General features: G+C 40.4%; 1 protein-coding gene across 3 annotated transcripts in view; it reads right to left on the reverse strand.

Moving 5' to 3' along the window:
• The window catches only part of tsc2 (TSC complex subunit 2), a 41,756-nt gene that overhangs the window by 9,654 nt on the left and 9,879 nt on the right, over nt 1-22,223 (reverse strand). For 2 of the 3 annotated variants that reach the window (XM_052137793.1, XM_052137792.1), the window contains exons 16-31: nt 22,038-22,148; nt 21,796-21,918; nt 21,577-21,683; nt 21,093-21,246; nt 20,543-20,665; nt 19,921-20,055; nt 19,080-19,269; nt 17,880-17,973; nt 17,531-17,633; nt 17,337-17,431; nt 14,459-14,587; nt 8,307-8,468; nt 7,913-8,068; nt 5,781-5,893; nt 5,139-5,393; nt 2,116-2,316 (exon numbers count right to left, since the gene is read on the reverse strand). In XM_052137793.1, the coding sequence (XP_051993753.1) occupies nt 2,116-2,316; nt 5,139-5,393; nt 5,781-5,893; nt 7,913-8,068; nt 8,307-8,468; nt 14,459-14,587; nt 17,337-17,431; nt 17,531-17,633; nt 17,880-17,973; nt 19,080-19,269; nt 19,921-20,055; nt 20,543-20,665; nt 21,093-21,246; nt 21,577-21,683; nt 21,796-21,918; nt 22,038-22,148 (2,251 nt within the window). The remainder of the gene's footprint in view (nt 1-2,115; nt 2,317-5,138; nt 5,394-5,780; nt 5,894-7,912; nt 8,069-8,306; nt 8,469-14,458; nt 14,588-17,336; nt 17,432-17,530; nt 17,634-17,879; nt 17,974-19,079; nt 19,270-19,920; nt 20,056-20,542; nt 20,666-21,092; nt 21,247-21,576; nt 21,684-21,795; nt 21,919-22,037; nt 22,149-22,223) is intronic. The other variant, XM_052137795.1, reaches the window with a different exon arrangement.

Here is a 22,223-nt window from a genome sequence, read left to right on the forward strand (position 1 = left end):
TCACTGATTTATATAAGATGTTATTTTTGAACAGGACTTCTTCCAAATACAGCTTTAAATAGGAAAATACCCGGCTCAATACAAGTCAAGCTCAATCAACAGCAGCACTTGTCAACTCAAAATTAATTATTCATGAGCTGGCCAGAGAATTTAAGAGCTGCATTAAATTACAAAACAGATATTTTAACATTAAATTTAAAGTAAAACATTTTTTATATAGAATTTTTCTATAGTCTATAAAGTATATAACACAATTACATCAGAAGTAACTGTAATTAAATGACTGAAAAAATTAAGAGTAATCCCTTACTTCACTTTTTTCAATGAAAAAGTAATTTAATATTTAGTAATGCATTACACCCAACACTGTCTATTACCCTCCGCTATGTTATGACATCAAAACATTATTTTAACGCATTATTTGAAAAATTATATAATTTAACACTACAGACCAACCTAAATATACACACTTATTTCAATAACATTAGCTTGCTTGGTAGCTCACCTGATTGAATGTTGGACGACGACTGCGTTCGAGTCACACAAACGTGGCATAGAAGCGACACGAAATTACATGGTTGCTTCAGTAAATGTTTTTGTTGTTTCGAATTGGCATTTTAAAGCACTATCGGTTATGGTTGTGCTGGTTAAGGGTAAGGATTTACTTTTTACCATTTATCTTTTCGGACACCATTGGTTAGGTTTAGTGTTCAGTTTTAGGTTAGGAAGTACGTTTTACTTATTAAAACCTCAATGTAAAATTCACCTTAAAAACCTTGTCCGAGTATAACCTCATTTTAAATCAGGTTTGGCGCCCCCTGCTGGACATTTCACTTGGAAAGTGCAGGCAAACGTGTAATGAGGCACGTCATTTCAGTTTTGCAAATGTTGCAACGCTCACATTAATTTCATGAGACCAGCTGATAATATCAATAATGATTGAGCTTAACTTGTATTGAACCTTTAATAAACAGCCACAAAAACAAATTGACTTGATTCAGTAAAACGGAGTAAGCAGTAATCCAATAAGGATTAAATTAAGCAGAGTTTAGAGCTAATCCAGGGTTTGTTGATCCAAGTTTTATTTTCATTTGAGTTGTGTTGCACCACTTAACTTTAAATACGGTTTAACAAATCAGAGATTAACCCCCCATAAATAATAATATATGTGTTTATAAAGTTATGATAAACATATTTTATTTCTGTTTTCCCAAATTTGTAAGCATGTAATTCTGGTTCTGTTCACACCATCTCAAGTCTTATTTTGTTCCAGTAGTCAGCAGCAAGCACTAGAAGAAAACTGTTTTAAATGTAGGTGCGCTCTAATGCATTTTAGCCCTCACAGAGTTGCTCGTCCAGACATTCAGTCTAATTTTCAGCTTATGCACCACCTCATCGTTTCATTGAATATCTCGGCCTCTGAGTGGACTACAAGCACAATCAAGGTGTCATTATAAAGCTGAGATATGTCATATTTTATCATCAGTAGTCAAAAACATATTTTTATGATGATTTGTTTAGCATGTCCATTTAAGTGCCGTGTGAAAGACTTTCATATTCCCAAATTAATATTTCTACCCCTTTACATCTAGTGGCGCTAATTTGCAACGGAAATGTTTTCAGGCCTTATTATTATATTATTTTGTTACTGTGTAAGATAACTGCAAAAGTGATGTATTCTCTGAAAAGTTCAGATTCTAAGCTTTCAAACGATACCCCTAATGCCTGACCCATGTGTACAGGGACTTTAAGTGGAAACTAAATTTAAGAGAACATCCATTCTGATTGGCCAGTTTTCCAGTGAGATTAAAACTTGCCTGGGATACCACAAATTAAAGCCAAAAGAAACATTCATATTTTTATCTGAATTATTATGCACATTAGAAGATAAATGCATCAAAAGAACCGTTAATTTGATCACTTTAGTTGTTACACTCCCAATTAAGCCTCCCTAAGCTGTTATGGTCCGCATCAGATGCATAGCAAATTGTTTAATATCACACTATTTGAGAAATTAATCCTTTCAGATGTTAACTTGAGGTCTTGTCCACTCTCATCCGTCACACCTGTCTTAAACAGTTACTGTATATACAGGTGTGCAGGAGAATGGCTCACCTGTGTTGGAGCGCTGGATGAGGCAGGGTTTGCTCTGAGGCTGGGGGGCATCAGCGTGGGCAATGCGGGCATCAGGCTGGGGTTCTTTCACCCCGTCCATGGCCATCAAGACACTGGAGAGCTCCTGTAGGGGCAGATTGCCCAGTTCGGAAGAGAACGGGCTCGGAGGATTCTCCAGACACATCAGCCAGCTGGTGTTACCTGAGGGGAGAGACCGTCATCAGAGTGACACACACACACACACAGGGTCCCAAAATAACACTCGCCAAGTGCCAAATGACAGTATATTTTGGATTTATCGAGTAAATAAAATGCCAGTTGGCCTGTAACTTTTATCAGAATTGCAACATATTACATGTCTGTCATGGATATAATCGAATCAAAGAGATACAAATGGTCCACTGAAGAGAAGTGTCTTTCGCAGCCATGCCAACACTCGATGAGCAACAGCACATTTACTCACTTGCCTGGTTTCTGTTTCGTGTGTTGTGCAAGGTCGCTCGGACAGACCGAACCGTGATTGGACCAATATCCACTCCAAATTACTTGAGATTAAACATAAAAATGTGTTTTAGATGGCTTCGAACGTTTCACTTTAAACAGCACTTTCACTTTCAGTGAGGACATGAAAACTGGTCAAATAAAATATTACAATTGAATAAATACATAACATTTAAATGAATTTGATAAAATAAGGTAAAGTATTTGAACACATTACACAAGCTCAACCGGACATGAACTGGTTTCATCAGCCTTTAACCCAGCACACACACACATACACATACACAAACACACGCGCGCGCACAAATGCGCACGCACGCGCACACACACTCACTCACACACGCACACAAACACCAAATACACATGCACCAATGCACACACAACCCTCACTCACTCACTCACACACAAAAACACTCACTTTGACGGTCCAGGTCATATTTAGGCAGCATAATAGTAACCCACTTGACTCCAGGAGGTGTACTGAATTGGAGGTGTACCTGTGGATGTATATTAAGGCCTAACTTCAAACTCAGTGCCTCTTTGTTTGACATCATGCGAAAATCATAAGAAATCAGCCAAGACAAGTCTGGTTCATACTTGGGAGCAATTTTCAAACACCTGAAGGTGCCACGTTCGCTCAAGGAGGAGATGCTTTCTGTCTCTAGAGATGAACGTAGTTTTGTACAAAAAGTGCAAATCAATCCCAGGACAACAGCAAAGCACCTTGTGAAGATGCTGGAGGAAACAGGTGGACGAGTATCTATATCCACAGTAAAACGAGCCCTATATCAACATAACCTGAAAGGCTGCTCAGCGAGGAAGAAGCCACTGCTCCAAAACTGCCATAAATAAGCCAGACTACAGTTTGTAAGTGCACATGGGGACAAAGATCTTACTTTTTGGAGAAATGTCCTCTGGTCTGAAGAAACAGAATTTGAACTGTTTGGCCATAATGACCATCGTTATATTTGGAGGAAAAAGGGCGAGGCTTGTAAGCCGAAGAACACCATCCCAACTGTGAAGCATGCGGGTGCAGCATCATGTTGTGGGGGTGCTTTGCTGCAGGAGGGACTGGTGCACTTCACTAAATAGATGACATCATGAGGAAGGCAAGGATGTTGCAGCAACATCTCAAGACATCAGCCATGAAGTTAAAGCTCGGTCCCAAATGGGTCTTCCAAATGGACAATGACCCCAAGAATACCTCCAAAGTTTGGCAAAATGGTAAGGTATTGGAGCAGGCATCACAAAGCCCTGACCTCAATCTGCAGATGTGAAAAAGCACGAGAAGCTTGTGGAAGGATACCCAAAACATTTGACCCAAGTTAAACAATTTAAAGGCAATGCTGCCAAGTAAGGCGGCGTTCATAACAAAATGTGAAAGAAGGGGTCTGAATCCTTTCTGAATGCACTGTATTTATTAATAGGGTATAATATTGACTAAATATGTATATAAAATATTATATTGAATAATTTCCAATAATGTATATATGTAAATATAGTAAGTAAAATAACTAGCAAGTAAACAAGCAGTTTTATGTTACGTCATTTCTATCATCATAACGCAGTTATGCTGCAAAGGTTTGGCAAATCAAATGTAGTTTGTCCATCAAAGAGCAATAAAAACACAAAAGCGGCGAGTCCTGACGGAGGTACAGAGAGAGACAAAGAAAGGAGCGAAACAACAAAAAGAAACAAGACTCCGATTCTCTAGAATCTGATTTTTAAAACATCCCGTCTTCTGTTATTCGCCAAGAAGAAAGCGTCCAAGGACACGTCGCAATTAATGCGACAAATGCAGTGAAATGCTTGCAAGCTATTCTTCATTTAGTGAAAGGAATGAGTTGAGGAGAATTAAGCCTGTGGGCATGGCAGGTGTGAGTCAAACTATTATAAATCTATCAAAATGGCATTGCCACCACTGCGGCTGTGTGTGTGTGTGTGTGTGTGTGTGTGTGTGTGTGTGTGTGTGTAAGCCCACGTGCCACTGTAATGCCCTTGGAATAAACGTTAATATGATTAAATTTCAGTGCCATGCACAAATGTGTCATAATTGAGAGCATGTGGGTGAGAATTACGGTCCGTGCCAAGGTCACAGAGGTAATGCACGCAATTGTTAATGAGAGTGTGACCGGGATATTTTAGGCATATTAAAGGAATAGTGGACTCAAAAAATTACAATTATGAAATTTCTCCCATGGAGCACAACTGACAAAACAGCACCTCAAAAGCACCGTAAAAGTAGTTTAATGGCTTAAATGTTGGTCCTCGCACAAAGCTTTAGTATGGCTTCAGAGGACTTGGTGCTTGTTTGCCATTGTTGAGCTTGAAGGAGGAGTCCCCATTCATTTCATTATTTGAAAAAGAGCGGAAAGTATATTCTTCAAAACTCCCCTTGTGCGTTCCAAGGAAGAAAGTAAGTCATATATGTATGCAATGACATGAGGATGAGTAAATAATGAGAGAATTATAATTTGAGGGTGGACTATCCCTTTAAGTACACACGCTTGCATCTGTGGTACCTGAAGGTCTTCGGATGAAGATCTCTGCCCAGCCCTGCGTCAACATGGGCACAAACTCTGCCAGACTGGACTTGTCTTTGAACGGAGGGGAGGAGTGAGTGGTGGAGGGTGGGAAGTGGTCTTCTCCTCCCCTCTGGGACCCCAGGACTTCCAGGAGGGGGCCAGGTGGAGGCAGGGGGCCACTGTACTCCCCTTCAGGAGACGCCACCAGGGGGCTCAGACTTTGAGCCGGGCCAAGACGCAGTGCATGACCACCTTGAGAGAAAATAAAATTGAGCACTTGAAAGGGTCATATAATTAAAAATAAATAAATAATTCAAGCTTGATTTCACTCCCTAGTGCTTGATGCCTAGATGTCGCTAGGAAGTGCAATCGAGCTTGAACACATGATTGCCAAAGAGACTGCTGATGTCAAGATCAATAGTGGAAAAGAAAGTTTGGTCTAAAATCTATTAGATCACGTCAAAAGAAATGCATTAAACCAACTGTCTTGACAAACTACAGAGTGTTTTTGGACTAAGAAACATTGACTAAGATTGTAAGGACAATTAAAGGTAACAAAGGTGTAAAAGTGTTACGATGTGGCTCCATGATTGAATATGGCAGCTGATCATACGTTTGAGTGTGTTTGTGCATAAGCACCTGATATGGAGCGGACTCGGGTGCGGGTGGTGGTGTTGATATGTTGGCTGGACTGAGACTCCAGTTTAGCAGGAGCCTCTTTGGTCTGGCGGGTGTGCAGAGACGGGTCTGACCTGCAGGGGGAAGCAGAGAGAACATTACGGTTTGTGATTGTTTTCATGTTTTCCATCATTACTCCTCTCTTGGGATATCCTTAAAAGACCCAGACCAATGGGACGCCACTTGGACAAAGCGTCCCAGCTTATTCATATTCATAAATATCTAATAATATTTTAAAAGGCCTGTTCCTGGGGGCCTGGGTAGCTCAGCGACTAAATATGCTGACTATCACCCCTGGAGTCACGAGTTCGAATCCCAGGGTGTGCTGAGTGACTCCAGCCAGGTCTCCTAAGCAACCAAATTGGCCCGGTTGCTAAGGTGGGTAGAGTCACATGGGGTAACCTCGTCGTGGTTGGTATAATGTGGTTCTCGCTCTCGGTGGGGCGTGTGGCGAGCTGTGCGTGGATGCCGCGGTGAATAGTGTGAAGCCTCCACATGCACTATGTCTCCGCGGTAACGCGCTCAACATGCCACATGATGAGTGGATTGAGGGCCTCAGAGGCGGAGGCAACTGAGATTAGTCCTCCACCACCCAGATTGAGGAGAGTCACTACGCCACCACGAGGACTTCGAGCGCATTGGGAATTGGGCATTACAAATTGGGGAGAAAAAGGGGAGAAAATCAAAAGAGTCTGTTCCCCACTGCCTTTGATGAGAAGGGTCTGTCTGCATCCTGCGAGACAACTAAAAGTTACACCCCCTTAAAAAAAACTGAAATGTTGAAGTATTGTAATAGTTGGACGTCACATTTATATGTTGTTGTGTTGAATTGGAGTCCTGCAGAAACCCTAAACCTTCCCTTATCCCTAACCAGAACCAGAAATTATGCTAAATTAAAAGTTTGTCAAATTATGAAATATACAGCAACTTAAAAGTTCTATTGCATACAACCATTCTGCCACATCACTAGGTGGCGACAGTGAGGAGAAATGAGATGAAATTGAACAGGAGAAGCAGCTAGCAGTATGCTAAGCTAATAGGCTAACCGGTTAGCTTGTGAGCAAACTGAAGAAACAGAACATAGAAATGTTGAAAAGACATATTTGATGAAAAATAATTTAAAAGGTATTCTAGGTCATATTTACTCACAGATAAGACACATTAATTATTCAGTTATTGCATAAGATTTTAAAAGCTCTTTCAGTTAAAGGGACAGTTCACCCAAAAATCTAAATTCTCTCATCATTTACTCCCACTCATGCCATCCCAGATGTGTATGACTTTCTTTATTCTGTACAAGACAGGTGTGACAAACAGATCAAAATAAGTCTTTTTACTTTAAAACTCTCACTTTCACATCAGAAAGTCACATGTGAACGTGAAAGTTAAAGGGGAGATTTAAAGTAAAAGAAGGATCTGTTTCTCACCCACACCCATCATATCACTTTTGAAATCATGGATTTAAACACGAGTCGTTTGGATTACTTTTATGTTTCCTTTATGTGATTTTTGAGCTAAAAAGTTCTAGTCACCATTCACTCGCATTGTATGGACCAGCAGAGCTGAGACAGTTTATCTCTGAAATCTTCTGTTCTGCAGAAGACAGAAAGTCATACACGTCTGGGATAGCATGGGGGTGAGTAAATGATGAGAGAAGTTTCATATTTGGGCGAACTATCCCTTTAAAATAATCGCTTTGAGATCCTATGAGAGTGTAACTTGGAGTGGGCATATCATTTAGGTGCCGTTTCTTGTCGTGTTGCGAGACGCAGACAAATACACTTGCCCCCAATCCCAGTGTACATGCTAGCAGATGCCGTTACACGCCAGAATTTATTTAGTGTATGAATGGGCATGTGGGATGAAATATCTGTCCCCAGGAGAACAACTAAACCTGGTCAAACCATGTTTGTGGGGATGCTCTTAAAGAAAATGTCTTAATATGTAATGATGGTAAAAGTGATATTTTAAGGATGGCTTAATTAAATTATTAGGAAGTCCTCTCAATGACATCCCTTACAAAGAATGTGTACAGTGATGGTATCAGACGGTAATACCGTGGTACTTATTTGTAAGTGGTAAATATTTGTAACCTGGTCATTTCTCCTCCTCCAGGCCTCTCTGTCATGTCCAGACCCAACAGGGCTTGGGTTCGAGACCCGCCACTGGTTGTTATGGTGACCAATTTATTCCCAACCAGCCACGTCATACTGGGACCACCTGCTAACAAGAACTCTGCAATTGGAGACCTGAAAGAGAAAGACAGAATACACCCATCTTTGATAAGATTTGTAATGTGTGCAATAGTTTCCAAAATAAATGACCATACAAAAGTATAATGCAAGGAAACATATCGGTCAACCAATAGTTAGAGTTGTGTGTCAACAATTTGGTTTTACAATGGCCGCCATTCAGAAAGCATGGTGGCCGTTGACCGATATCATATCCTATTTTACAGGTAGTTGACATCCAAGTCAAAACTGACACCTCTTGGGCAGGGCAGAGAAGTTAGAGAACACGTATCGAGCCATCATGTCCAGACAGGTCTCCGTGAGCTCGAGGTGGACAGTCTTTAACGCGTCGTCTGCCTGCATCACAGCATTCTCATCAGCTGAGCCCAGACTGCAGGTGGTGCTGGACGTCTGCATCCTGCAGAGGATGGGGTCAGGGGTCACACACAGGTATCAGGGTTAAAGCAGGCAGAGGTCAACGGTAAGGCACTTTGTTTTTAACTCAAAGCACGGTAGCCAGATTCACAACCAGCTCAGATTTGATGTACTGGTATACAATCTTACCAGTTGATTCCAGTGGTCAATTGTGACGGTTATGGGCACTAAACTCTGACACAGTGTCCTGACCAGCCATAACGCGACTTAAAGGGACAGTACAGCCAAAAATGACAATTCTCTCATCATTTACTCACCCTCATGCCATCCCAAATGTGTATGACTTTCTGTCTTCTGCAGAACACAAATTAAGATTTTAAAAATAATATTTCAGCTCTGTAGGTCCATACAGTGAAAGTGAATGGTGACCAGAACTTTGAAGCTCCAAAAAGGACATAAAGGCAGCATAAAAGTAACCCACAAAACTCTTCAGAAGCAATAAGATAGGTGTGGGTGAGAAACAAATCAATATACATTTTCTTTTTTTATATATATAAATCTATAAGTTCACGAGAGGTGCACTTACTTTATGCCTCCCTTTTTTATTCATCTCCTCCTTGCCCAGTAGGTGTTGATATACATGATCAATATAGGTCACCAAAAACAGAAGAACTCGTTCCTCTCATTTACACGCAGAGGATGGCTGGTCGAAAGTGGAAATTTATATTAAAATAGGACTAAAATATTGATCTATTTCTCACCCACACCTATCATATCATGTCTGAACACATGGATTAAACCACTGGAGTCATATGGATTACTTTTATGCTGTCTTTATGGAGCTTCAAAGCTTGAGTCACCATTCACTTGCACTGTGTGGACCTACAGAGCTGAGATATTCTCCTAAAAATATGCTTTTGTGTTCAGCAGAAGAAAGAGAGTCATCTGGGACAGCATGAGGGTGAGTAAATGATGAGAACATATTCATTTTTATTCATACTCATTTTATGGACCAATGAGATTTGACTGTGTGTGGGACTACACAACGCCACATACTCATGCTCTATCTCGTATAACTGGTTAGGACACGTAGTGAAATGCAATAAATTGGATACAATTGTCATATAGTTTAAATGGCCCAAAGAAACACATGCATTCATATAAACACACACGCATCAGTAATAAATAAAAAATAAATAAAAATCATACACGAATGTGAGTAAATGATGACTGAATTTTCATGTGTGGCTCAACTTCCTTCAATGTTTCGCTTCGGTCATGCACTCAGTCTCTTTTTCTCATACTTTTAGGTTTCTCGAACACATACACAACTGGGACTTGTTTAAAGTGTGTAAAACACAATCTTGAGCAGGAGAGAGAAACGGAGACTGACAGGGTGATAAAACACATCTAGGCCGCTGGGAACACGCACACACAAGCCCCTGGAAAAGTTTAGCAGCCAGTTTGAGGCACCACTTCATGTGTTTCACCCGACACACACACACACACACACACACACACACACACACACACACACACACACCAGTGGAGAGCAGTCCGATTATCCAGGTGATGGCATTAATCCAAGACAGCTATCAGCATTTTGCCCTCCTGAAACCACGGCAACCGCATCCCAGGGGAAAGCAAGCCCAGAGCCCACATCATCTTCAATCACGAACACTACAACAAACAAAACTTTCAAAACCACACACCGCTGTCATTGTTTACGAGCAAGTTTCATGGACAGACTCCGAAAACCAAACAGAACACGCAAGAAATGCTACAGACCTTTTATATGAAGATGTGCAAAACAATGCTGGCAAACTACAAGAGAAAATCTTTGAATACACATTTACTCCCTGCAGATTTCTCCTTGCACCCTTTATTACTGGTGCTTTTAAAGTGCACCACTTATTAATAAACTGCTCTATAAAACACTTGAATCCATTTGGACAATTGCAGATTTCTGTGGTGATGAATTGTTTTATGATGATGTTACCATAACAACTGCACAGTAACACACTAGAAACTAGAGATAGGTAAATTATATCAATCTTCCCTTGAACGTTCTCAATATGAGAAACGAGATACTCAAAGTCAATGTTTCACTCTATGCAGCAACAATCCACAATGCAAGTCAACCACTTGCATGTGTGACCATATTATAAGTATGTGACTAAAAATGTCTGTGATTTGCCACTGGCTGGTGAAGAGCGTTGAGATCCTGTTAATGTGTGTTGAGAGTACAAGTTTGGTTCGACTCGTTCCATGTGATATGTGTTCAAAGACGAGATCCATTTGTCATTGCATAATGTCTCTTTAATAACCATTCTGTTCTTTACAGTCAGTTGTTGATCAAAAACAACAAAAAGAAAGAAAATCACACATAGCATGGATGACGTAAAGAAGCCATTCAACACTTCTATCAGAGCTACCTGAACTGTCACCATTCTTAACTTTAGCACTTCCCTTACAAATATCAAGAGTTCATGGCAAATTTGCTGCAAATTCGTAACTGATAAGCTTTGCGGCAAATTGTCCATTGTCGTCAAAGGTTTCCTGCGGGTTCACACAACCGGTGAAGAGCTGCAAACTTCTGGCAAACATTTGCGCTGAATCGCAAACTCTGCATGGGAAAATAATGAGTGGCTAATTTGTGCCACTCTGAACACCTTAGCAACTGCATAGCAACACACTAAAATCCCCTCCAAATATCTATACAGTTGCATAGCAACACATTTTAGTGTTGTTACAACACTAAAATCCACTCTGAACACCTCAACAACTGCATAGCAACACTAAAATCCACTCTGAACACCTCAACAACTGCATAGCAACACTAAAATCCACACTGAACACCTCAACAACTGCATAGCAACACTAAAATCCACACTGAACACCTCAACAACTGCATAGCAACACTAAAATCCACTCTGAACACCTCAACAACTGCATAGCAACACTAAAATCCACACTGAACACCTCAACAACTGCATAGCAACACTAAAATCCACTCTGAACACCTCAACAACTGCATTGCAACACTAAAATGTTTTTTGTTTTTTTTTCTAAAATCTACTCTGAACACCTTAAAAATTGCATAGCAACACCATAAAATCTACTCTCCCTTGACAGTTTTAGCACAATGTGTGGACATATCAGACGGTCCCTTATCCACTGTAGCAAAAATCTTTAACAAATATCAACGATCTTCAATTATTTCACCTTGACGCCATCAGACATCTGCATAGCAGAATGCTAAAAAAATGGTCTGAACAGCTTAGCAAATGCAATGCACTAAAATCCAAACACCGAACACTTTTGCAACTTTATAGCAACACTAAAAAACAATAGTTTCCTTCTGCAAAGCAACACACTGAACACCTTACACAACTGCAAAGCCCTGGCAATCACCCACAACACCCTAGTATCGTGGGTGGCGAGAATCAGTCAAGCGCCACTCAAAATGCACAAATGTAGTTAATTAAATAATTACAGTTCTCACTCGAGTCAACACACTCACATTCCTAGTATCTACACATTTACAGCACATTGACAATCTGATGTAAACACACATATTTGGCTCTTGATGACAATTGCAGGTCTGGCAATGCTCGTCCACCAACCTTTTGTGAAACAGCCCAACTCTAGAACTATGACAGACCGTCAGCGTCACCTGCATTATCCGATTCAACTGTTGCATAACGACATAATAGCAGTACAGTGCACGCTAAAAACATGACTTCTCACAAACAATGATAAACTGGTAGAGAATGCTTGAATAGCTCACCAGACACACTAAGTCCCAGTTTGTGTATGTACGCCCAAACTCGAAATCTAGCTTAAAATGTCTGAATACAGCTGATCAGAATATGAAACCCTGACTTCATAAAACGTCTTAGATTTAATTCTTTTTAATGATAAAACTCAGAAAATGTTTCACTGTTCGCTGGCTCTTCAAATGCACGTAAAGCCTTTCCATCATCTCTATTAGATGCAGATGAGTGATCTGAAGCCGTGTGGAGTATATGATGCAGTTTGTCTGTATAATTTATCTCTATTGATGCATTAAGAAATGACAGCACTGAATATAAATCTGAAATGGAGGAGGAGAGTTTGAGTTTAATCAAAAGGACACAAGACAATGTTTAAATCTTTAATGTTGATCTACTAACTGATTTATGAAGACACCCATTTCAGTGAAATCTCTTGTGTGGTATTCCACAAAATATAAAAATCACTTACAGCGTCTATAACATTTATTAATATTAGTGTGATATTGGCCTTGGCTCAGCAAACTATATTGCTACCCATTCCTCACCTATAATATATAAAAATAAAAACAAGTTAAATCGGAGGACATCTGAATTCAGCCACACGAATGACCTCGGAACAGAATTCCTTCAGGCTTTTAGTAAACCAACGACTAGGAGGAGATCTGATTCTTAATAGATGAGACCAATTTTCTATAAGTGAAGAAAACAGCAGATTCATTACGTCCTGCAGCTGGAGGGTGTTGAACTGATTAATAGAATTTATGATAATCGGATGCACTGGGATAAAGAGAAACAGATGTTGAGAGCGAAATTTTCTTATAATGTTTTGCCTCTGCCAAGATGCTATTTTAAATCTGGTCTGATTGTGCGGTGCCCTCTGCTGTTCATGTTCGGTGACACAGTGTAAAGTGCTTTGGTAACCTATAAGGTTAAAAAAAAATGTGCTATATAAGCGCTTTACACTGTGTCCCATTCACACACATGGACACACACCAATGACCGCAGAGCTGCTTTGCAAGGCAAAGCAACTTGGGGTTCAGTGTCTTGCCCAAGGACACTTCGGCATGTGGAGTCATGTGGGCCGGGAATCGAACCGCCAACCCTGCCTAAGGGATTGATGCACAGCCCGTTTCATAGGTTTTACAGTCTTAAATATCTGAGGACATATCTAATTATCACAATGTTTTCTAGACTTTATCAGTCCACTGGGAATTGTTTGGAAAGGTGTATGTTGAATTTTTTGAAGGCTAAATGATTGACATGAGTACAACCCATCAAACAGCCCATTAGACTTAAATTATGGCCTGTTCCTCTTCAGAAGACTTGTAATATATTGCACATTTCATATGGACTACATCTCTGGAGTTCTAAAGCCCCACATCACTACACGCTTTCGCTATATGGAAAACATCAGGGTCAACATTAAGAATTTCTCCTTCCATGCTCCACCGAAGAGTCATACTGGTATGACTGGTATAACGATATGAGGGTGAGTAAATGACAGAATTCTCACTTTTGGGTAAGCTATTCCTTTTTAGGCCTGCCAAAATAATGAGAAACAGTGAAATGGCATTTGAAGAAGGTTTCAGTGAATCATTTTCTGCATGTTTGCAATGTTTTTCGCCATTGAACAACTTTGATACCCGTGTTCATGATTACAAATAAACCTAATAAAACATGAATGGATACTTTACCTGGAACATATCTAAAAAGTGTGTAAATATGATGTCGTTTCATTGCACTGAATAAGTGAAAGTAAAGCAGGCCCGGACAAGCAGCAAGCAATATGCGCCCCCTAGTGTTTGGGGGTCAAATTACTGCTGCACATCCAATAAAAACAAAAAACAGCAAAGACAGATAAAAGCTAGACGTATATCACATGAATGTCGCCCACTCCCTTTTATCATGCATGCCTTCATTGCCATTTGTTCGTAAAAATCAAAACATCATCACAAACACAAAAGCATCGTAAAAACCAAATGCAAAGGGTTTAATTTTAAATAATAAAAGGAGTCAAATTTACACAGTCAAGTGTTCAAAACAAGCCACAGCGCATGCAAATAAATGTAAAAGTCAAAACCCTCCTCCAGCATGCACCATTTCCAACCCCATCAGAATGAGCCCAAACCAGATGTCCACACCCACCCTGTCCTGCCCACAATGCCCAAGCACCACCCACAATAAAAGAAAAGCATTAGAAAAGGGATACTGGTTGCTGTAGTAACAGAGTCTGCTGAGGTTACCAAAAATGCTCTACCTGCGCACCGCGTGCTCTGATACGCTGATGCTTCGGGAGCGGAAGGCGTCCATGGCCGACAGATCTTTCAGGTCTTTAACGGGCGAGTTTGCGCTGGGGCCCTGCTTCGCCACTTTGGTCGTCCGCAAACTGCCCGAAGGGCAAACGGGTCGGGTGCATCAGGGAGAGGTCGGGGGGGAAATTTGGGGGGATTTTGAGTGTCATGAAATGGGGCCAGCGACCAATCACAGGTGACGGATCCAGGGTGTCGTCACGCCCCCCAAACCACACCCACCACGTATGGCCAAATCAGGGGAGGGGCCAAATAAGGAAGTGAAAGGAAAACAAAGTAACTTGGTCAGCAGTGCACACAGAAAAACAAGGATGACATTTAAAAAAAAGAAGGAAAACTGGAAAAAGAAACAGCATAAACAAGGTAAACGGACACATAATAAGGCATAACGTAAGCAATATACTTTCAGCATTCTACATAAAGATAGTGGGAGAAATAGAAAAAAACTAATCAGAGGGCACAAACATAACATTGTACAAGGAAGAAAAAGCATTCGGACACTGCAATGATCATTGCACAGGAAATTAATATAGTATTTAAAAAAGTAAAACAGTGGAGTGATCATGTATGAGTGTTAATACAGTCAATTAAAAACAAATGAACTACTGGATGGAGTGAAATTACAGGCTGAAACTGAGAATATGATGCCTTTCAAACCATGATTAGATCTAGATTTAATAACCACTTTAATGAGTAACAGTCATGTGATAATAATGGGGTCAAATTTAACCCCTAAAGGACCCCTTGAAATATTGTCTTTTATAGGTTATTTCCTTGGAACATAATTAGAAATCCTAAAATTAGGATTATTTATACTTAACCAGCAAAATATGTTTAACTTTGTATTATAAACGAGAATTTGCATTAAGAAAATTAAGCCCATTTTTACCTCCAATTTAAAAATAAACACATTTATAAGCAAAATTCAGTACAATGAACAATGCCATCATACATTGTACTTTACAAAATATTTTTTCACTTTACAGTAATGAAAAATTATTATTCTTTATTTTTTTGAAGTATATAAATGAGTATTTGAGCAAATCACTGTGTTTAATTGTTATGAAAATGATGCAACAATGCAAAAAATCTTAATGGTTCTATAAATAGGTTTAATTTTCTTCATGCAAAATATAATTTCTTTTGAAAATGTCTCTCTCTCTCTCTCTCTCTCTCTCTCTGGCTTTTCATTCAAAGTTTCAGCCTCAATTACTTCAAGACACAGAACAATACAATGGGAATCAAACACTGATGATGTCTTTGGAAAATTAGCAGGACAAGATTCACATGTTTTTGTTGCTATGGCGACATGGGTGATCATGGAATTCTACATTCAAAAACGTTTGTTATAGCAACTGGAATGCAAACATTAAGAATGTTGTTGTAATGATTGAGTGTGTCGTTACCATGGAGATGGTTCACATGGAGATTTGCTGTTATGGTTTACTGTTTTATGAGACAGTGGTTGTTTTTACACCCAATACAAAAAGGGAAATGAGCGAATAGATATAGGCAGATAGAGGCTGAAAATGCACTTGTCGTAAAAAAAGGGGAAAGGAAAGAAATTGGAAAAGGAAAGCTTGTTTCTGGTTGGGCTGTTCAAATCTGCATGCTGGAAGGCGGGACTGTTAACCTCTAACTTATTGGTCCCTTTGTAAGACACCTTTTGATCAAACTATTTAGAGTATATAATGCAACAGTCTGGTTCCAGAAGTATAAAATCCCTTTCATTTTCACCATAGAAAAATGATATATTTTCACTAATAATAATAATAATAATCTTATAAACCTTTCAACACAGACCTACCTTCAGCTCTGAGGTTGTTAAGTGATGACGTGCTTCTGTAGAAGCCACAAATCAGCGTAATAACTTCTTTTATTAATTATGTACAACAGCTAAAGCCCTGATGAAGAACTGCACTACCCATAATTCTAAAGAGAGATCGACCAATAAGAAGTCACTGTTGCCATAGAGATGGAAATCACAACAAAATAGCTCAGCATTGAGAATGATGTAATTGAGTGTCTCTACACTATTATACAACTTGTATATTACCATCTAGATATTTGTAATAAATAAAAAATTATTTTACACTTTCATAGTTTTATATTGTGCTGTTTTTTGGGGGATGAATAGCTCATTCCATCATAACAGACATTAGGTTAGTCTCATACCCCATGTCTTTTTTTGCTTCAACTCAATGTTTGTAATGTTGCCATTCATTTTAGAGCTGGTTGGTTTGGTTCATGTCTAGGAACTATTTATGGAATAACTGTTTGAAATCTCTCTGGAGAAAATGAATGGGAAAATTACTTCCAGAACCAAGATGGCTGGAAAAGTGGGCGGTTTCACTCGATTACAGGATGGAACATTGATATTAAACATCAACATCAATGAACGCTGTGTGAATGCTTCGTATATAAATGGACGGATAGATAAAGAGCCAGAAAAACGCTTACAGTATATCATAAAAATGGGAAGGAAATAGAAAGGAAAGCTCACTTCTTATTGGGCACTTCTTTAGTTTGCGAGTGGGACTTTTAACATCTAACTTGTAACTTATTGGGCTCTTTGTAAGGCATCTTTTGATTGACTATTGCCGAGACTAGCAAGAGTATGCAGTACAAAAGTCAACGGGACTTATAAAAGCGAAGTGACTGATACGTCCCACGGTGAGTGGTTAAGAGATGTTCTGATGTAACCAGACACATAAAGCCAAAAAAATAAATCACCACAGTATCACCAGAAAATGAACCAATGAGACGTCTGAACCATGCTTCGAGTCCCTCACATGAGAAAAACACAGGGCATGTTTGTGTGTGTACCTCTTAGGCCTCTCGTTCAGACTGGTGCTGCGTGCTCTAAAACTGCTCTGCTCGTGCGTGTCGTCGAAAGGCAGAAGGGCGTTTGAACGAAGACCCTAAATGAGACAGAATCACAGCGAGGGAGGCAGCCAAACTTAAAGTAAACGCACAAACTCACATGTACAGACACATGGAGCTGAAAGACTGTCACTCACCTTGGTGATATACTGAACAAAGTCTTTTCTGAAAGGCAGCCTGCAGCGGATGAACCACATGGCGATCACATGATGGGCGAGAGACACTATATACTGATTAAACCTACAGAGGGAATTATAGCTATAAATAACACTACTGGCAATATGCTTCATTTAAGATCATTGTGCCTCTGTAGCAAACACTACCAGTCATAAATCATTTTCAGTTAACGGTTTAAATGGAGTTGGAGTGGACAGTGATGGAAAAGAAGTCATCGAGAGTCCAGCGGGGATTCCTACAATTATTTCTTTAGAACAACTTTGTGAATCTGAGTGTTTTGAGTTTAGAGCTACAAGTGGATGTACTCACTTTGACGGGTTGGTATAAGGCAGTGAAATAGCAAACACGCTAACATACTGTTCAGCGACGAAGTTAGCGTACAGATGCGGGAGCCGCACCAAGGCTGTAGAAAAGAGAGGTAAACAAGACACAAAATTTAAGGATGTAAAAGATTTTTATTAAGATTAAACACAAAAATCAACCTCTATCTTATGACCATGTTCCGATTGGTCAGAGTGGGAGAGAGCATTCCGCTTGGTCTGAGTGAGAGAGGGCCTTCCGATTGGTCAGAGTGGGAGAGGGCGTTCCGAATGGTCAGAGTAGGAGAGGGCGTTCCGATTGGTCAGAGTAGGAGAGGGCGTTCCGATTGGTCAGAGTGGGAGAGGGCGTTCCGATTGGTCAGCGTGAGAGAGGGCGTTCCGATTGGTCAGCGTAAGAGAGGGCGTTCCGATTGGTCAGCGTAAGAGAGGGCGTTCCGATTGGTCAGCGTGAGAGAGAGCGTTCCGATTGGTCAGCGTGAGAGAGGGCGTTCCGATTGGTCAGCGTGGGAGAGGGCGTTCCGACTGGTCAGAGTGGGAGAGGGCCTTCCGATTGGTCTGAGTGAGAGAGGGCCTTCCGATTGGTCAGAGTGGGAGAGGGCGTTCCGATTGGTCAGAGTGGGAGAGGGCGTTCCGATTGGTCAGAGTGGGAGAGGGCGTTCCGATTGGTCAGCGTGGGAGAGGGCGTTCCGATTGGTCAGCGTGAGAGAGGGCGTTCCGATTGGTCAGCGTGAGAGAGAGGGCGTTCCGATTGGTCAGCGTGAGAGAGGGCGTTCTGATTGGTCAGCGTGAGAGAGGGCGTTCTGATTGGTCAGAGTGAGAGCGGGCGTTCTGATTGGTCAGAGTCCATGATGTCAAGCAAATCGCTGAGTTTGAAGGTAGGCCTTAATATACATCCACAGGTACACCTCCAATCAGATGCTAATTGTCTAAAGGTTTGACTTTATTTTGTGGAATTTTCCAAGCTGCTTAAAGGCACAGTTAACTTAGTGTATGTGAACTTCTGACCCACTGGAATTGTGATATAGTCAATTAAAAGTGAAACAATCTGACTGTTGGAAAAATTACTCGTGTCATGCACAAAATGGCTAAACGACTTGCCAAAACTATATTTTGCTAATATGAAATCTGTGGAGTGGTTAAAAAAATGTATTTTAATGACTTCAACTGAAATGTGAAAGCTCATACTCACTTGACAGGAACTCCAGCATGGGTGATGCCATGGCAACTGTTGCCGAGATGTGTGTGAGTTTCACAATAAGGGCGGGCAAGAGTTTGATCATGATGTCGGGCATCTCCACAGTGCACATAGTAAGAGCGACCACACACTGTTTAGCACAGCGGTATATCAAACCCTTCTCTAAACACTGAACCAACTCCCTCTGAGAGACAGAGAAACAAATACAGAAATCACAGTTTTGTTTGACTAGCCTGATATCCATCCTTGATGTGCTGGCACACATTTGAGAATGTGCTTTGGTGTACAGGTGAAGGTCACTAAAAGCACTTTCACACTACAATTAAACGCATTTGAAAGCAGGAGATCAGAAACGCAAACTCGTGTTTTTAAAAGTTGAACTGTGTTTAATTTGACATGCCATTGTAAAAATGTGGCATTCATTTTGTGAGATGCTAATAAAAGAAAACAGCGAGATGCTTTCCAAAAAATACGTCCATCTAGTGCATATTTATAGCTCAGAACGCATCATTTTATTTGATCATTTTTATTATAACGCATCCTGCACGAACAGCCCCTAATGGAGCAGTCTACATGAAATTGAGCGACTTAAGAGACCGAATTGAAGCACTCTTCATAGGCACGTGCTTCACCTCAACACTCAAACTCGTGATGCCAATGCTTCCCGAAAATGGGGTGGGGAACTGTAACACCCCTAGTAAGCATTCAAAATAATAGCGCACACAAATATTAAGGGAAATAGTGCATTTTTACTTAAATGGTGAGCTTTATCTCCTGATAATTTAATATAAAAACAATATTTCTAATTAACAATTCCCTGGACTGTGTGGGTTACCTGTCTGGATTGTTCTAGGTAACTGTGGTAAGAGGTAATGGCGGTCAGAACGGGAACCACAGCGAGCTGAACATCAGTAATGGAGAATCCATCAGGAGTTTTCTTCAAGCGCTCCGATATGAGACGATCGGTCACCTACACACACACACACACACACACACACACACACATGTTGTGTTTCCATGTTTTATGGGGACTTCCCATAGACATAATGGTTTTTATACTGTACAAACTTTATATTCTATCCCCTAAACCTAACCCTATCCCTAAACCTAACCCTCACAGAAAACTTTCTGCATTTTTACATTTTCAAAAAACATAATTTAGTATGATTTATAAGCTGTTTTCCTCATGGGGACTGACAAAATGTCCCCACAAGGTCAAAAATTTCGGGTTTTACTATCCTTATGGGGACATTTGGTCCCCACAAAGTGATAAATACACGCTCACACACACACACACACACACACACACACACACACACAAAATGAGATTCACTGGCTTTCTGTTAAAACTTAAGAGATCTGCTCAAATGAAAATATCAGTTTGGAATTTTCTCTGTTATGTATTGTGTGTGTGTGTGTGTGTTGTGTGTGTGTGTGTGTGTGTGTGTGTGTGTTACCATGGAGCAGAGAGATGAGCACAGATGGTCAATGTTGCACGGTGATGTCAGTATCAGAACTTTGTACTGTATGGTGCACGACATCTTATCCAGAACCAACTTTAAGACCTTCCAGTCAGTCTCCTAGAAATCAAACATGATCAACACCAATTAAAAAGTACCATGGTACTACAGTGTTTCTTTTGTACATGTACCATTGTAGTACTATGGTATTTGTAAAAGTACCGTGTAAATACAATGGTACATGAATACAGCATGAATACGTGACAAAGCCAACACTGTTATTATCCATAAATGGATTAACCCCAATCTCAATTTTTTTTGCATACTTTTCCATGAAAAAAAAATTTGCTAAACAGCACCTTTAAGCGCTCTCTCACTCATTCTTTCTATCTCTCTCTCGCTCGCTCGATCTTAAATATTTTTTTATTATTTTTAACTTTCAGGCTTTGTCAAGCCAGCAAAGTTTGTCTCAACAAACTGTATTTAGTTCAGCACTTTGGTACTGTCACAGTAGTTTTTCTGTGTGTGTGTGTGTGTGTGTGTGTACCATTTTCAGGCACTGTAACAGCACATTAAAGGCCAGACTGTAGGGGAGATATGTTGTCCGAATGGAAGAGGGTGGGGCCGCTGGTGTGGGACTTCCTGCCGGTGGTGACACGGGTCCTGTTGGCTTCTTATCGGTCATTCTCTTCTCCAACTCCCTGAAAACCAGGAAATTCAGAAGGTTCAGATTTGGCCTTATCAAACAAACTGTGTTTACTGAAGAAAGATCTGCCAGGCCGATAAATCGGGCAATTTTGTGCTATTTTGAGATAATCAGGCCAAAAACGTGGCCAATATACAGAAGCGTGTCAGTTCCCAAATCTACTAACAATCTTGTTCAAAGGATAATGATGTGTATAATTCAGTATATATTTACAGTATACTGCAAGTACATTTCAGTTGCTATAATTCATTCGTGTTAGCGGAGATCACATATATCGGCCACACCGCTCTCTAGTTCTCAGTATCAGCCGACCACTAGTTCTTACCCCACATCACAAAGGCAATACGGGCTGAATCTCAGAAATCCATCTTTATTGGGAACACCCAGCCGATGAAGAGAGTCAGCCCTCATCATCAACAAGAAATCAAACACCTGACAGAGAAACAAGGAGAGAAGTGATATCACGAAACTCGTTTTTCATAATTATAGTACAGGATAGCGGTCCTTTATTAATCTTTAATCCACTCGTGTTGTGACCTCTGACCTGTAGTCGTATGGAGCTGGCGATGGCACTGCAGTATTTGTTCTTGTAGTGAAGTTGCAGGTGAGAAATCAGCAGCTCGTACACTCGACTGGCGTGACTGGCGGGCAGACTGTACAGTTTACTCTAAAAAGACCAGAGACAATAACCATAGATATACACTCACTAGAGCTCCAGTCGAGATCCACAGACTTGCTAGAGTTGCTATGGAGAATTACAAGAAAGGAAGTATGTTGTTTTGGTACCTGTAATATTTCTAGCAGCCCCATTATGGCAGTTCTGACGTCTTCCATGGGCGACTCCATTGACAGGTCTCTCTCTCCCTCCATTGAGCAGGTTAATGGACGACTTGCAACCTACAGAAGGACAGCAGAGTTTCACAATAATAAGGAATAGTAACACACGAGTGAGTTCGACACACAGAATATGTC

Source organism: Xyrauchen texanus, chromosome 11 (genome assembly GCF_025860055.1).
Source record: "Xyrauchen texanus isolate HMW12.3.18 chromosome 11, RBS_HiC_50CHRs, whole genome shotgun sequence".
NCBI classification, from domain to species: domain Eukaryota; kingdom Metazoa; phylum Chordata; class Actinopteri; order Cypriniformes; family Catostomidae; genus Xyrauchen; species Xyrauchen texanus.